Below are 16,390 nucleotides of genomic sequence, written 5' to 3'. Positions count from 1 at the left end.
TACTCCAAGATTTAGGAAGTCTTTAATTACTAATTAATTAATTAATTTAATTTCGTAACCCTTTTAATTAATTAATTTAATTTAAGAAATTAATTACGACATCCTTTTTATGTAATATAAAGCGTAAATTTATATGAGTATACAAGGTGTCCACTTTAATCGTAAAACAATAATTGTCTTTAGAAATAGACAAAGACTTCCAATAGGTAAAAGACTCCAAATAACATACATAATTATATTTTGTGTTATTCAGTGAACAAAAATAATTCTGTAAAAATACGAAATCAAAATTTATGTACAATTTCCCAAGGCATATCAGTTAAATTAAGCGAAATATTCATAGCACAAAAATTGTTTAGCAAAAAAAATAAAAAACCCACGTTTCTGCAACTGAAATTGATTGAGTTAATAAAACCTTGAAAACCACTATTTTAGATTACTTTGATCTTACCGCTCTTTTATCATTATTTTAGCTAATTTTCAATTTGTCGCTTTGAAAAAAATCCCTTAACAACATCTCCTCGAAAAAGCCATTGAATTGTCTAAAATGAATGAAATTCAAAGCTTCATAACTTGGTCAGTTTTAGTTGTAAAAGAGAGAAATTTCTTTCCTGTAAAATGTTAGTATGCTAAGAATATTTTATTTAATAGGGCAACTCGATTATATGAATATTAATATTTCGCAATTTTTTCAGTATTACGTTTGTTGACTCAAACTTAAAAAAAATGTAATTCTTTATATCATTTAGAGGATTTAACCAACTGGAAATATATGCTTAGTGCTAATGGTTAAAGAATTAGCTTTCGGGCCATGATTAAAATAAACTCCAATGACTCTAATATTCAAACTTACTATAGAGCATGATTTCTTTGAATTTCCTCTCATGCACAGCGCGATCATCCGGGCATGTGGCTTTCACAGCTTCTTCTTTAGTATAGCATTTTCCTAGGCCTGTCGAAATAAATATATATATATATATATATATATATATATATATATATATATATATATATATATATATATATATATATATATATATATATCAATAAACTATCATAACATATAAATTTTAAAAAAATTAAAAATAATTCATTTACAAAATTATTTTAATACAGTTTAACAGAAATGCCTAAACACATTATTTACCTTCCGTATGAATTTGAATAATGTTTGGAGCTTTCAAGGTCAAATGGAAACATCTCATGCAATCTTCACCTCCAGTACTGAAACACAACAGGAGTATATTTATTACACATACGGTAATATATTTATTACATAATAAGAATAAATTTAATACACATAAGGTAATATATTCATTACACACACTGCAATATATCTATTACATAACAGGAATATATTTGTCACACATAAGGTAATATATTTATTACACAATAGGAATGTATTTATTACATTATTACGGTATTCGCATACGGTCTTTTAGAAAAAAATTTAAATTGTTATAAACTCATCTTTCACAAAACTAAAGTAGATTTTCCCTTCCTTACGTGACATCTCTTACGTGACAATTAATAACGAAAGTTTTTTAATTATTTTTTTGTATTACAAAGATAGTGAACATCCTATTTATGAACTATAGTAACCATCACCGTAACTAATACAAGGAAACAAATTATATTCATAGAGGTAACTGAGACGTCCAATTTAGCATTGAGAACTAACATACATTAGCTGTTAAAGCAAATGACCGGAAACTAAATGGTTTATTTATAAGAGAGAAAATTAGACAAAATAAACTCGGGCAGACGATAATTAATGATACTTTAAAATTTGTTATTTATGAAATCTATATTCCTTTTTCCTTCGAATAACTTTGTAATTAAATTACATTAATTAGAATTATTTTACTGCATTAATGAGTTAATTCTATATTAATTAGAACTTACTCTTATCCTATACTTGTAAAGAACAATTATTTATAATTTTCGAATCAATTTTTACTATACGTATATAAGAAGATAAAGGCCTAGATAAAATTCGCCAAAGTACAGAGGAATAGTTGCATTTAAGGCGGAAACTGACCATAAAATCGCCAACTAACCGTGCTAGTAATGAATTTTAAAACTGAATGAAATGAAAATATTTTAAAATCATTCCGTGGTCTGATCGAATTTTATTTTGCTAATTTATTAGTGACAACCGGAAACAATAAAATCACATAATGTTCCAGTTTTTTTCTTTTAAATTAAAGGTTGGTTTACACACGACCAGTTATAAGATGGCAGTAGGCAGCGCAAGCGCAGGATGGTTGAAAAATGCTGTTCGGTCCATGGCAAGTACTTGTCCTGACGGAACAACAACATGCCCTGTATTGTATTTTTTTTTTCTTACTGCGCATGCGTTTGTAGAATTTGGCATGAAAAAAATTGATAACTTATCATAGATTAATTCCGACATTTTTTGCTCTTTGTTCTTTCTAATGCGAGGTTGCGGTTTTTTGTTTTTTTCATTTTATTTGCCATTTTTTTTCTATAATTTCCAAATTTAAGTATGCTGACCTTTTTTTTTTCCCTACTTCTTTTTCTTTTTTACTTTACCGTGGCTTTTGTGTAAATATCCATTATTTTAATACGATGCGCCGTGAAAAAGAAAAATTCATGGACGTCAAAATGGATACCTAAATTTGGAAAACTATAGAAAAGAAGTGGAAAATGAAATGAAAAAAGAACACAACCTCGCATCAGAAAAAGCAAAAAATGTCGGAATTAATCTATGATAAGTGATCAAATTTTTCACGCCAAAAAAACCCCACCAAATTCTACAATCGCATGCGCAGTAAAAAAAAATGCAATAGAGCGGCTTGTAGTTGTCCCATTGGGACAATTACTTGCCATGGACCGAACAGCATTTTTTAGCCTTTCTACGCATGCGCTGTCTACTTGCCGTCTTATAACTGTCCAAGTGCAAACCCGGCATAAATCCACCTTAAATCTGCCACAAAGAGCAGATATATGGAAGAGTTGAGCTGTCCATTACCTGTCTTTCAGGATGACATTATTTCCTCTTCTGCGGAAGCATTTTCCCCAAGGTGGAATGGCATCGGATTCGAAAGTTATTTCTGAAAACGTAGTAGCAGCATGGCCGAATCCTTCTGCTTGCGTTTGTATAAGATACGTCCCTAAATATTCAATCGGAAAATAGCAGGAACCAGACACTGAAATAAAGAATAAAATATTTATTACTTTAATGTAGATTTATATCATAGAATTCTTTAGATATATTTTCTATTGTGTGGCAGTTGTATTCAGTTTATTTGACATAAGTAGTAAAATTTTCCCAAATAAGAACCACAGAATTTCTATGTTTAATTTACATAACATTTAACATATTGGTATAAGATAATATGCTTAAAGGTCAGATAATTAAGAAATTAATTATAACTTCAAGAAAAAAATTTTATACTGTTTCCTACAAAAATATTGATTATCACAAAAATGCTAATTTTTTTTTTCTCAAGGAGCAAAATATATTGATGTATGCATTACCATAATAGCATCGATTTAAATGCTTTACTATCAGTAAATAAATCCTTTTTTTTTAATTTAACGAAACTAAACTAGAATGTCAATATAACTATTACTCTAATAGGTAGGAACTTTTTTCCTATATAAAAAAAAGTGTTTTTAAAAGACCAAGATGAACTCCGGATCATTTAAAGACCAATTGATCTCATTATTGTTTCCATTAAGAATAGAAATAATAACGTCTTGCTAACGAGTGGCAACATTGAAATGATTGGAAAATATTAAACTCGTTAATTCCATATTTTGAAGTACATAAAAATGGAATATGTTAATGATGAAGTAGTATTTTAGGATGTAAAAAGCCTACACAAAAAAATAACCAGAACAAGAATTTTAAAATTCTTATCTTTTTATTAGAACAAGAATTCTGAAATTTCCAATCAACACAAAATTGGATCGGAATATAATTCTGTCGCAACAACTTTGAAACGGCTGTCCGTCATAGGATTTCTGTGTATTATTCAATGAATAAAACTTGATAAATTCAGAATAAAGAACTTCATTAAAAGTTATTAAATTTTTCGTTTATGTCTAATTTATCAATCGTTTTGTTTATCTTTTATTATTATATAATAGTTTAAATGTTTTAAAATTCTAAATATTAATCGCATAAATTCTAAATATTATTTTAAATTTTACAGTAGCTTATGTTTTGTAAGTGGCAACGTTGAAAATGTTTGAAAAATACGAAACTCGTTTGTTCCATATTTTGAAGTACATAAAAATGGAATCTGTAATGATATTTGAGGATATATAATAAGGATACAAAAAATAACCAGAACAAGAATTTTTAAAATCTTATCTTTTTATTAGAACAAGAATTCTGAAATTTCTAATCTAACACAAAATTGGACCGGAATATAATTCTGACACAACAACTTTGAAGCGGTTGTCCTGTATAAGATTTTTGTATATTATTCAATTAGTAAAACTTGATAAATTCATAATAAAGCATTTTATTAAAAGTTATTAAGTTTTTCGTTTATGTTTAATTTATCAATCGTTTTGTTTATCTTTTATTTTTATTCAATATTGAAAATTTAAACTTACTGTACAGAAAAGTTTTTAAAGAAGTTAAAGATATCGTGACTTTTCTTTTTGAGTAGAAAGGTTTTTAAATTGTTATGCAATAAAATGCATAGCATCCAATTTTAATAAAGCACATCAAAAATAATGCCGAAAAACGAATGTATAGAAGTAGAACCACTGTATTACTTAAAATGCTTATAAATTTCCGCTATGCGATTCCTTGCTTGCAGCTGCCCTAATAACAGCTGCCATATGTTGTGATGCAAGGAAAGAATTTTTTTACTTTCTGAAAACAAAAACTTTGGAAACGTGGTAATTATAAACTCGATAAAATAAATAAAAAAAAATCATTGAAAAAAATTGGCATTGGATATTATAGTTTATAAATTTATTGTCACATTACATTACTAAAATTGTTAAGACAAGACAACAATATCAATTTATGCAATCGTCCTGTTTTCCATGTATGAAGAAAAATAAAAACTGACATGGAAGTTCAGAACGTTTCCAAAAGAATTCGTAAACAAATAACAACTCTTCACTTTCGTTTTATTTATTTTTTGTATGAAAAAAAAAAAACGAGAACTCTTTCTGTAATAAGATACTTTTAAATTAGAGAAATAATGACCCAGCGAAGCAAACTTTTTTCATCATTCACATGAATGTTTTCACTTCGCATCCTCTTCGACTCCACGCCCACGATGGGGGGTGTGGGAACCTGTAGAACATTCGAAATTCCTCAGATCTATCTTTCCGTGTCTCCTATATCCATGGAAAACATTACCGAAAATTGCTTTTGCAACCATTTCGACTTCTGCAATTTTTGCTTTCTCTCGTTTTATTTATTTGTTGGTATTTTTTTAGTGTCCCATTTATCAGATAGTATGCCTTCCACACTCCCACCAAGTACTCAATGAGAAAAAGAAAACGATCGTTTTATTTTATTCAAATCTTTTCTTTTATCTCATTTATTTCATGTTCTTTTTTAGTCGTTTTTGAAGGTCAAGGTTGCGAGGACTGTTGTTGGATGGTTTCTTGGCGAGCGATATCTTTGAAGGCACCGCATTTTACTTTTTCATTATCAGAAGGATCTTTTTTTCCCCTCCTTTATTTTTTTTTAAAGATCAATTCTTCGAATCGGTTTGTAGAGTTAAGGCATGCGTAACTCTGGTTCAAATTTACCGTTGGTCTGGTAATCAGTATCTATTTCAGAACGACGGCGACAGCGTTCCACTTCAAAAACCACCACAGTAAAACAAACCAATTATGGTTGTTGAACATTAACTGAGCTTCTTTTCAAAAGTCGAAAAAAAAATCATACAATTGAACGAAATTAAATAGCTATAATTATAAACTTTAAGAATTGCCATATTGTTCAAATGAAAGACATTACTGCTTCTTTACTATAGGTTTTTTTACCATAAAAATACTGAAGAACGGTTTTTCATTTATGCCAGTTTTCCGTTCAAAATTTTTAAAGATATATGTATACATATAGTAGACTTTTATTTTATTTGGATTCCACTAATATTGGACCGTTGTGATAACCTGAATTCTATTAGATATTCGGATTACAAAATAAGCAAAATGCTTCTACAATACAATTTACGAAATAGTTTTTTTTTTTTTTGATGGGGGGGATGTGACACGTGTTTGTAGTCTGAGAGTAACTGTTTATATTTGGATACCATGAATTAAATATTTTAACAAAAGACTAATAGCTCTTAAATAGTTTTAATGCAAGTATCAAAAGATGTTATTATACAGAGGATTTTTTTTTGGCTATAGATTACTATAATAATTGTATGAAAATCGTTAAAGATAAGGCTAGATTATATTTTTTTCTAATTTTCTTCCTATAAATTTGCTTAGATTGAACCATAAATATTAGCTTAAAGTGGATGAGGTTTTATTTAAACGTTTTTACCATCTTCCGTAGGAAAGCAATTAAAGTACCTAGTAGGACTCATAAATTGAAAGTAAACAAAAAAAGAAACACAACAAAGTAATATTAAAAATATCATATACTTCTTCAAAAAGAACAAAAATATTCCAACTGGAAGAAATAGAAGTGGAACACAAGATAGATTGCTTTATAATGTTATTCTCAAGCCCATACATGGTGTTCTAGAGTGAATTTGAAAATTAAAAATTACTTTTGCTTTAATTGTACATAAAGAAATTATTGGGCAAATTTAGAGTTTGGGGAAACTATCAGGTATAACTGAAACAGTTTCCCCAAACTCTAAAAAAAAACTGATATATGCTAAAAGTATCAGTTACTCGGTGTCAGTTCTTGAAATTGATTAATAATCACCTCGATCTTATTCGTTGTTGGGTTGTGTAATATCAATCTGATACAAAATATTAGATCGATATAGCCAAATTTTCAATACGCTCTTGGTGGCGCTAGTAGTATGCGTGAGAATTTCTTTTTTAATTATACATGTTTATACCTAAGCCACAACTGCCTTTTACCTCATATAACGGTTCGCATACCATTCATGAATCTCTGCCTTCTCTGTTAATTACTATATCAACAAAGCTTTTTCCTTTCCTCTTACCATCCATCCATCAATCGCTGTCAAAATCATGGAAACATTAACTCTTCCAAAATCACATTCGTATCAGCATCAAATTCGTATCAGATTCCAGCTTTGAATCATTCGTATCAGCATCAGTTACAGTACAGTTATCAGTAATCTACCGAATACACGGTATCTGACGGGAGAAGAATCGGATATCAGCTGCATCAGGTCCGAAAATATGTGGTAAAAGTATCAGGCACGCGATTATCAATTACAATCGAGTATCAGTATCAACATATATTTGACACAGAAAAATCGGTAATCAATAAAATCTTAGTTTATTTTTATTAAAACAACGCTTCAATGGAGAAAACAGTTTCTTTATGTGAACCGATTACAAAATTTTGATACATTGTTTTGCTATTTTAAAGGTTATTTCATTTAAAAAAAAAATGCTATAATATTATTTTAAAGATGCACTACAAAAAAAAATTACATAAATTTATACGTAACTTTACATAAATTTATACATTAAAAATAATTAATAACTTTTATACATTAATAAAATAATTAATTAATTGATTAATTAAAATAATTGATTTAAGTCATTGAGTTTATGAATTATCACATTTTCATATTTACGTAGTTGTGATAGTACAGACAGACAGATGGCCAACCGCTTGACTGATTTATTTCCGAATTTGAAAATTATTTGAACATTTGATTTTAAATCTGTGTACCAAATTTTATCCAACTAGCTCCCTCCATTTTTCAGTTATTTAAAGTACATTAATAACTGTTTTTATTAATTTGTATTATGTTTTCAGCTAGATAAAGCATTTTAATGACATCTTTCATTATCTTTATTAAACAAAATGTTGAATTTAATTGATTTTCTTGCTTGATCTGATTAATTAGATCAACATCCCATTTAGATAGTTTTTGAAGGTCAACGCTTAAAAGACAGACTCTTAATGAGCTGAGCGAGATGATACCTTTGGGGGGGGGGAAAGAAAGAAAGAAAAATCACTTACAGATCCTTCTTTTATGTCAATGAGGATTTTTTTTTTAACGTCTATTTTATGAGTCAGTTTTAGAGCTAAGACATGAATAATGGTGGCTCAGATATTCTGTTGACATGATAGTCAGTACGTTTTTCAGAAAAATAATGGCATCATTCAATTAACTGAAAACATTTCAAACGACATTCCAAAAGGACAAAGAATTTTAGCACTAATCAAGAAAGTTGTAATCATGCATACAAAATCAAGAAAAATTCTTCAACCCCAATTAAAAAAGTTAAAAAATAATAACTTAGAGAAGGGTATTTAAACGACAAATTCAATTTTGCATTGTATAGTTTTTTTATTTTTCAAAAACAAAATATAAATTAATAGAAATAAGTGTATGAAATATATAAAAAATTGAAAAATTGATAGAAAATAACTTCATCTTCAAATTTTAATTATATATTTATTAATAGATTTTAAATTCTTGATTAAAAATTTTAATTACCTTATTTTTCAATTCAATAATGTAGTAAGTATATTATTATACAAATTAGCTATTAATTTATTAAAAATTAATATATATAAAAAGAAAATATAAATTATCAAAATGTAAGTCATTTTATCTCATAAGGGTAAAACTTAAGGAATAGCGTATTTATAAAAATAAAAATGAAATTTAAAGATGGTTTGTATATATGCTATAGAGCTATAAGCTCATAGATAGATTTTCTACTACACAGATAAACTCATCAGTAAATTCTCTACAAATTTTGATTATAAATGTAAGGAAATGACGCATAGAAAAGTTTAGAGATTATGTGACAATTAATAATGGAATTATTTATTTAATCAAAAACATCTATTTTTAAAAATTATCTTTAGTTTTGTCATTCGTGCTGTCTTTAAGTACTAAAAATATTTTTTTAAATTTTTTATTTGCTTATTCCTAAATTGCTGTTTACAATGTTTTATTTAATTCTGCATTATTCTTTAAAAATTACGAACAACGTGTAATAAGAAATAGTTCTTCCTCTATTTTTTAAAAAATCGTTTGGCTCAAATGAATTTTCATGTTAAACTCTTCAAAAGATAATAAAACTTTCTGAATTATAATTTTTATATTTAATATTTTTCACTAAAATGTTATATGTATGCAATTTATAAATGTGCTTAGCAATTTGCAAATTGCCATTCCATGAAATGCCAATTTTTAGCATACTTTTTATTATTCTGTGTATTATATTTACATTACATAATAGGCAACAGTTGATTTGATATGTGAAATTGTAATCCTTTATATATTAAAAATATTAGTTCTATTTCAAAAGTTGGTTTCAAAAATGGAAGCATAAGAAAGATTCAGCGAATTTTAAAACCCATTCATACGGGAGAAAACTTTTGAATTTGATATGCATGAAATAATATTTAATGATTTAATTAAAGCAGAATAATATTTTTAGTACGCGGCAGATCTATTACATTTCTATATAGCTTTCTATCTATATAATGATTATTAGTTATAGACAGCACAGTAGTGAATGAATACAACATCTCATTGGATATCTCATTATACTAAATTTTCACATCATACTGTTTGTCCCTTAAGGTGCTTTATCCCATACAGAATTTAACATCAGACTCTTATGCATTGTGTTGTAAAATGTTAACCTTATAACAATCAGATGCTTGGCATTTCAGTAATGAAGTGAAATGCTAAACTTTTTGTTGCCATTATCATAAATATGTTGTTGCATGTATGAATCAGAAATGCTCCAACTCCTCCTTGGTTCAGATATACTCCAACCTTATTCATTTTTCGAAGAAAATTATTATTCGTATTTTAGTATTATTAACTAAACAAAGAAAATTACTTTAAAAGAATGGATGCATTTTAAAATAAAATCAGGATTGTTTTGTATATTATACTAAGTCAAATTATGTATAGCCAAAAAATAAAAAATAATAATAATAATTTTCTAAAACATGCACTTCTCAACGAGGAATAAAGAATTTCTAACAAATTTATAAAAAATTTTCAGAGAATTCCATCTTTTTCCTTCCACTGAATTCGGCGAGGGAGAAAAAAAATTCCAAACGATTATTTTTCCCCACAAAGAATATTACAATTAAACATGATACATCTTTCCACTAAACAGAAATTTGCATTCAATAAACCCATCACGTCACTCACACATTACAAAAAAGAAACAAAAACGTAAAGACTTTTGATAAGCAGGGATTGTTTTTCTTCTTCTTTTTTTTTTTTTTTTTTTTTTTTTTTTACAAATTCCATCTTTAATCATTCATGGAGGTGCCAAAAAAAAAAAAAAAGTGTAATTCTTTCATGTTGAGTAGATCTTCTTAGAAAGTTCTAAAGAGGAGAAAATTTTGGTTTGAAATCTTTTAGCTCTATTATAAACAAGTTTTAACATGCTTCAGTGACTTTCGTGTTTCGCTGATGGCAGATGGGTTTTCTTTTATTTTCACTCTTTTTTTTTTATTTCTTTTTTTGTTTTTATTGTTGTTGTTGAATTGTTCATCTAGCTTTATTTTAAAGAAAAACCAATTCAGGTGTTTAGTCTTGAGTGATTTCCATTGCCAAATTACAAGGGGAAAAAATAGCGGCATTCTTCAAAGAACATGATCCAATAGTTATTGAAATTCCTCTTTCTCCAATAGGAAATACCTCAATGAGTAACAAAGACGAATGGAATGATATTTATATATTGCAGTAATGTTTTTATACGAAATTTTATTATTTCATTGCATGATGGTGGGAAATTCTCCATTTGCTATTGTTTTGAAAATAGAATATAAAAAGTTATTGAAATTCATTTTGTTTTACGATTAGCCCTCAAATTAATAGTTTTGTTTCAAACAAAATTCCTTTGGGAAATTGAAAATTATTCTGGAGTAAACAAATGCAGAATGTGACCATTTGTGAAAAGGAATGATGTTTACATATGGATTTCTTTTCTTTAAATTTATTTAATGGAAGTTTAAAATTCTTTTTAAACGTTCGTTTTGTAAAGAGATAATAAAAATTGTTATTTTGTTATGCATAAAAGAAAATCAACAATAGCGGATTTAGACATTTTGAGTCACTGAGTGGTGTATATTGAGAAATTCCTCTTTCAAAAACAGGCCAGTTTAAATTTCAAATTAATGGAAGTTTAAAATTCTTTTTAAATGTTTGGTTTGTAAAGCTATAATAAAAATTGTAATTTTGTTTTACATAAAGGAAAATGAACAGATTTAGACATTTTGAGTCTGTTTACATTCTGAGTTTCCTCTTTCAATATCTGGTCAATTTAAATTTCAAATTTCAATATATCTTTTAACTTAATCAACATGTGGATCATTTATTTTAAGTTATTTTATTTAGATGCTTTGAAAATGTATGTGCTACTGTCTGTTTATGCACTTTGTTTTATAATTCCATAACATCTATGTATGTACAACATTATTCAAAAAGATTTTCCTTGTTTATAAATACTGTAAGAGTAAAATGAAGGTAATGAAATAAAAAGAAATCTGAATGATTATGCTTGGGAAAGTGTTAGTAATATGACTAGTCTGATTTTTTTTAACTCTAAAATTCGATCAAATTCTATTTACAATTTCGAATAAATGGGCGCTTATTGCCCGAGAAATAACTATAAAATTCGATAACTAAAGATCTAATAATATTTCTCTTACGACATTTTAAATATTTTTGTATCGTATTAAACAATTATAATCAGTATTTAGCATATAAATATTATAATGGGTAAAATAATCGTCTGAAAAATGGATTGTGACATTTTTTTCCTTTCTGTTCATCGGAAAAAGAATCACATCTGACATTGGATTCTTAAAAATTTGATTTAAAAATAAAGAAAAAGAAAAAAAAAAACAGAAACAATGGAAACGCATAACATTTTTAGATTTTCTTATACATGTGCATGCATAAAAAATCAAAAACATTAAATCCGAACTGTCATATGTTAAATAATTAATTAAATATTGCTTAGCTGCGAGTTCAGTAATTCCTAGGTCAATTTTCGAAAAATATTACATAAAATAAAAAGTAAAGCATAAAAAATTTAAAGATTAATGAAGTTTTTATTTTATATATAATTCCTTTTACGTTTAACTTGCTTTTGATGTAGTTAATTTTATTTTCTGAAAATGTCACGAAAACTGGTGACATTTTACATTAGTACCTGTCATCAGCCGGTTAATGATTTTCGATTTGTTTTTCTGTCAAAAAATAATTATTCCTTTTCAAAAGTTTTTGTGAAAGATGTTAATTAATCATTCTGATAATCTATTTTAAGAAAGATTAGAAATTATGAGTTTGTAAATTGTTGCATGGAATTTTAGAAATGATAGAAACTGTAGAGTCGAAAACGAGAATAGATTTTTTTCTTGATTATAAAAAACAATTTTGTTTTTTATTATTGAGATTATTTTATTGTTTGTTTCTTTATGTGCAGATATTGAATATATTCTTCGTGTAAACGTTTTCCATGCCATAATTACGGTAACTTTCACATTCTTTGTGTGCAGATATTCAATATATTCTTCGTGTAAACGTTTCCCATGCCATAATTACGGTAACTTTCACATTCTTTATGTGCAGATATTCAATATATTTTTGTGTAAACTTTTTCTTGTCTATAATTATGGTAACTTAAAAAAAATACAAAGATAGTCGAATGAAGCTTAAAACAGGGAACCTTTTTCGGATTAGAGATTCGAATCTCCTTTATTTTCTCCCAAAATCATTTCGAATACTTGGAGATTTGGCATAGATTATTTTGAATTTACTAATTATTTAAAATAATCGTATTGTTTAATCTCGATTTAAATATTTCCACATTTAAATTACCATTTTCTCAGATACGAAGTACTCAAAGTGTAAATATTGTTTTTTTATATGGAATTTAATCATTCCGTTGCGTGATGGTGGGAAATTCTCCATTCTGCTATTGTTTTGAAAACAATTCATAAAAAGTTATTGAAATTCATTTTGCTTTATGATTAGTCCTCCTTGTTTCAAAAACTTCCTTTGGGGGACTTTGAAGACTATACACAAGTAAACAAATTCAGAATGTGAGCATTTGCGGAATGCAATGATGTCTACATCTGGATTTTTTTAAATATATTTTTAATGGATGTTTGTGTAAGTTTATCACATTTAGATTATTATTTTTTTCATATACGAAGTATACAAAGTGTAAATATTGCAATCGATAAAAAATACGACTTCGAGATTTTTAAAAAAAAACTTACATTCCAGAACTCCCTGATTTCGAAAAACACATTGTTGGAATTCGGCTATCCATGTGCCGCTTTGAATGCCTGTGGAAATAATAGCTCAAAAACGCTTCGAGTAAAAAGGAATGAAATTTGGTATGTGGTCCTAACACCAAATTTAAAGATTTCTGTGAAATTTAGAATGAAATCCATTCATAAGAATAATAGTCTGTCTGCCTGCCCCAAAAGAAAATGAGTACAATAACTACAAAACGCAAATATCTAGACAAATAAAAATAATTCCTCTCTGCAAGCTGGAAGACAAATGTAGATTTCCTTTACATCTAAATTACAATCTGGCAACATAAATTGTTGATATTAGAAACAGGCAAAATTAGGGCTTGAAAAATCATTTTCAGCTCCTAACTTCTAAGATATTGCAATTATAGAAGAACTTCAAATGCAAAAGTTGTTTGTCGTGCTGAGACGCTAATTTTGCTAATTGAATTTATTTTTCTATCTTATAGCGAAATGAAAATTTTGACCTTCCCCCCACCATTTCCATCCCTTTTGTTTAGATGTATGAAATTTTGTATTGTATCTTGTTACTAACGTTGTAGCTTTGTAATCAAACCTTAGTTTCAAATGGTTGACGAAAAGATACGGATTCACTACACTAACTTTCATACTACACTATTACTACTTACGGATTCACTACACTAACTTTCATACTACACTATTACTACTTACGGATTCACTACACTAACTTTCATACTACACTATTACTACTTACGGATTCACTACACTAACTTTCATACTACACTATTACTACTTACGGATTCACTACACTAACTTTCATACTACACTATTACTACTTACGGATTCACTACACTATTCACTAAACTTTCGCACTCAAACAATTACTGATTCTGAAAGTTTAAGCACTCGTAACGTTCACAGATTTGTCCAAGATACAGATATTTTATGCGAGAGGGAGGGGGATAGTACTTTTATCTAGGTTCAATTCAATTATATTGATGTCTCGTTTCTAAAGCAACACTATGTCTATTTAGGGACAGAGCTCGTACTTTTGAACCGCGTTCAGATAATGAGAAAGGCACCAGAGTCGGCACCCTCCTCGCCAAACTTCCTCACCACACCAGAGGGAGGGCAATTGCCCCCATCGGATTTAAAGCCTGTAGCCTTTACGGATACAGTCGTAAATCTGTCAACTAACCCATTGTATGACCACCCCCACCTGTGGACGTCGGCCGGAAACTTCCCGCAAATTGTCAGCAAAATGAATAGACATCAAAGAATCCCGGAAAACCACATGAGAGAGGAAAATGTGCCTGTCTGCAGACACTCATAGGTCGTTGGAATGGGACTTAACGTGCACCAGGCCCTCTAACACGGCAATCCTTCGGTGCAATTGGGTTTCAAACTTGAAACCCTCCGGTTCCGAATTCCGAAGCCTAGACGTTACCAACTGACCACCGCGTTCCCACTTTTATCTAGGAGTATCCGCGGAAGTTCTTTAGGGTGGGATGGGGGTCACTCTCACTTGTTTATATTGAAAAATCGAATTTCTGCCACAGAAGTTCTACTGACCTCCCACCGCTTCTCACTGCATCATAGAAGCCAGGATGGCAAATCACCCCCTTAATCATTTAGGTCCGGTTTGCTTAAATTTCCACCGCAAAACTCTTCCTCAAAGGGCAAACTTCCCATTTAAAAATAAACAGATAAAAACCGAACACAACGATCCATGAAGGCATTACCAGAATGAATTTGCAGGGGAAAAAAAAATGTTTAAAGTAAGGCAAAGAAGACTTTTGATTTAAAGACACTTTTCTTTTCTTTCTTTTTTCTCTTGTTGAGAGGTGACATTGAGGGTAAACGGAAACCGTGAGAAAATGGTGGAGATAAGTCTGCAAAAGTGATCGCCATCCGCCCCCGAACCCCCACCCCCACCCCACTAAGCAATTACCGAAGAGACAGCAGAAAAGTGGCATGCTTCGGTGAACAATATCTTGTTCCAGTATCGAGATCTAATACACAGGTGGAGGTAGCATTTCGAGGACGGATGCAACAGATTTTGGGACCTCCATTACTTGATGGAGATGGTTAAGTTGATGTCGCAGTAGTATACAGAATGGAACATCTTTTTCCCATTTGTGATGCTTAAGTTGCGATTGAGTGCGTTTTGGAGATAAAGAGAAAAAAGAAAATATGCTACTGGGGAAAGTAGGGTTATTCAGTTGCGTTTATGGATCGTATGTTCTTTCCCTTTTTATATAATCGTCGAGAAGTTAGGCATAGAGATTATGATGAGTTGCCTCGTTTTCGATTTTGTTTGTCCGATCACCTCCCCATTTTTGGAATGATATTTGTAAGTGAACGAGGTGATTCAAAAAGTTAACAGACAAATGAAGGATTGGTAATTTTCTTTCTGAACCCGTCAACATACTTTTTGGCCTCACCATTTCTATTTTTATTTGGATATCCTAGGAATTTATAAAAGTGTGCACCTGTTATTTCTTACATCTTTATGGGGGAACTAGAAGAAGATGATTAGAACAACAGAAAACAATGAAACAATGTACCTTATTTTTTACAAGAGGTTTGGGGTCAAACTGACCCCTGCGTGTGCTACCATTTCAGATACTTTTAATGTTATGGCTATAACAAAAGTGAGGCGCAGATTCAGAGATTTTTTTCTTAAATCTTTCTACTGATAAACAAAATGATAATAGCTCAGATTCCTCATATAGTCAGGAAATTTTGGAATGTGATCAAAATCGGAACAAAACGCAGATTCTGAATTTTCTAGAAAATCTGACCGATTCCTTTCCCGTTCGTGGACAAAAAAGTAGCAAATCCTTATATAAAATGCTTTTTTTATAATATGAATAAATCGTCTTGAAATTTAATAATTCGTTTTATTCTGAATGAGGAATTATAAAAGAAGTGTTGTTACTTATTGCACTTTACAAGCCCGCTGGCAGTTATCTTTTAGCAATTTAAACCGAGTGAGTG

General features: G+C 29.2%; 1 protein-coding gene across 1 annotated transcript in view; it reads right to left on the bottom strand.

Annotated features, from left to right (window-relative positions):
* Window positions 1–16,390, bottom strand: part of LOC129957449 (uncharacterized) — a 107,968-nt gene that overhangs the window by 39,005 nt on the left and 52,573 nt on the right. The window contains exons 2-4 of the mRNA XM_056069766.1: window positions 2,996–3,173; window positions 1,148–1,224; window positions 854–952 (exon numbers count right to left, since the gene is read on the bottom strand). Of these exons, the coding sequence (XP_055925741.1) occupies window positions 854–952; window positions 1,148–1,224; window positions 2,996–3,173 (354 nt within the window). The remainder of the gene's footprint in view (window positions 1–853; window positions 953–1,147; window positions 1,225–2,995; window positions 3,174–16,390) is intronic.

The sequence above is a fragment of the Argiope bruennichi genome, chromosome 11, assembly GCF_947563725.1.
Source record: "Argiope bruennichi chromosome 11, qqArgBrue1.1, whole genome shotgun sequence".
NCBI lineage: Eukaryota > Metazoa > Arthropoda > Arachnida > Araneae > Araneidae > Argiope > Argiope bruennichi.
This window is presented reverse-complemented; position numbering and strand designations above follow the sequence as displayed.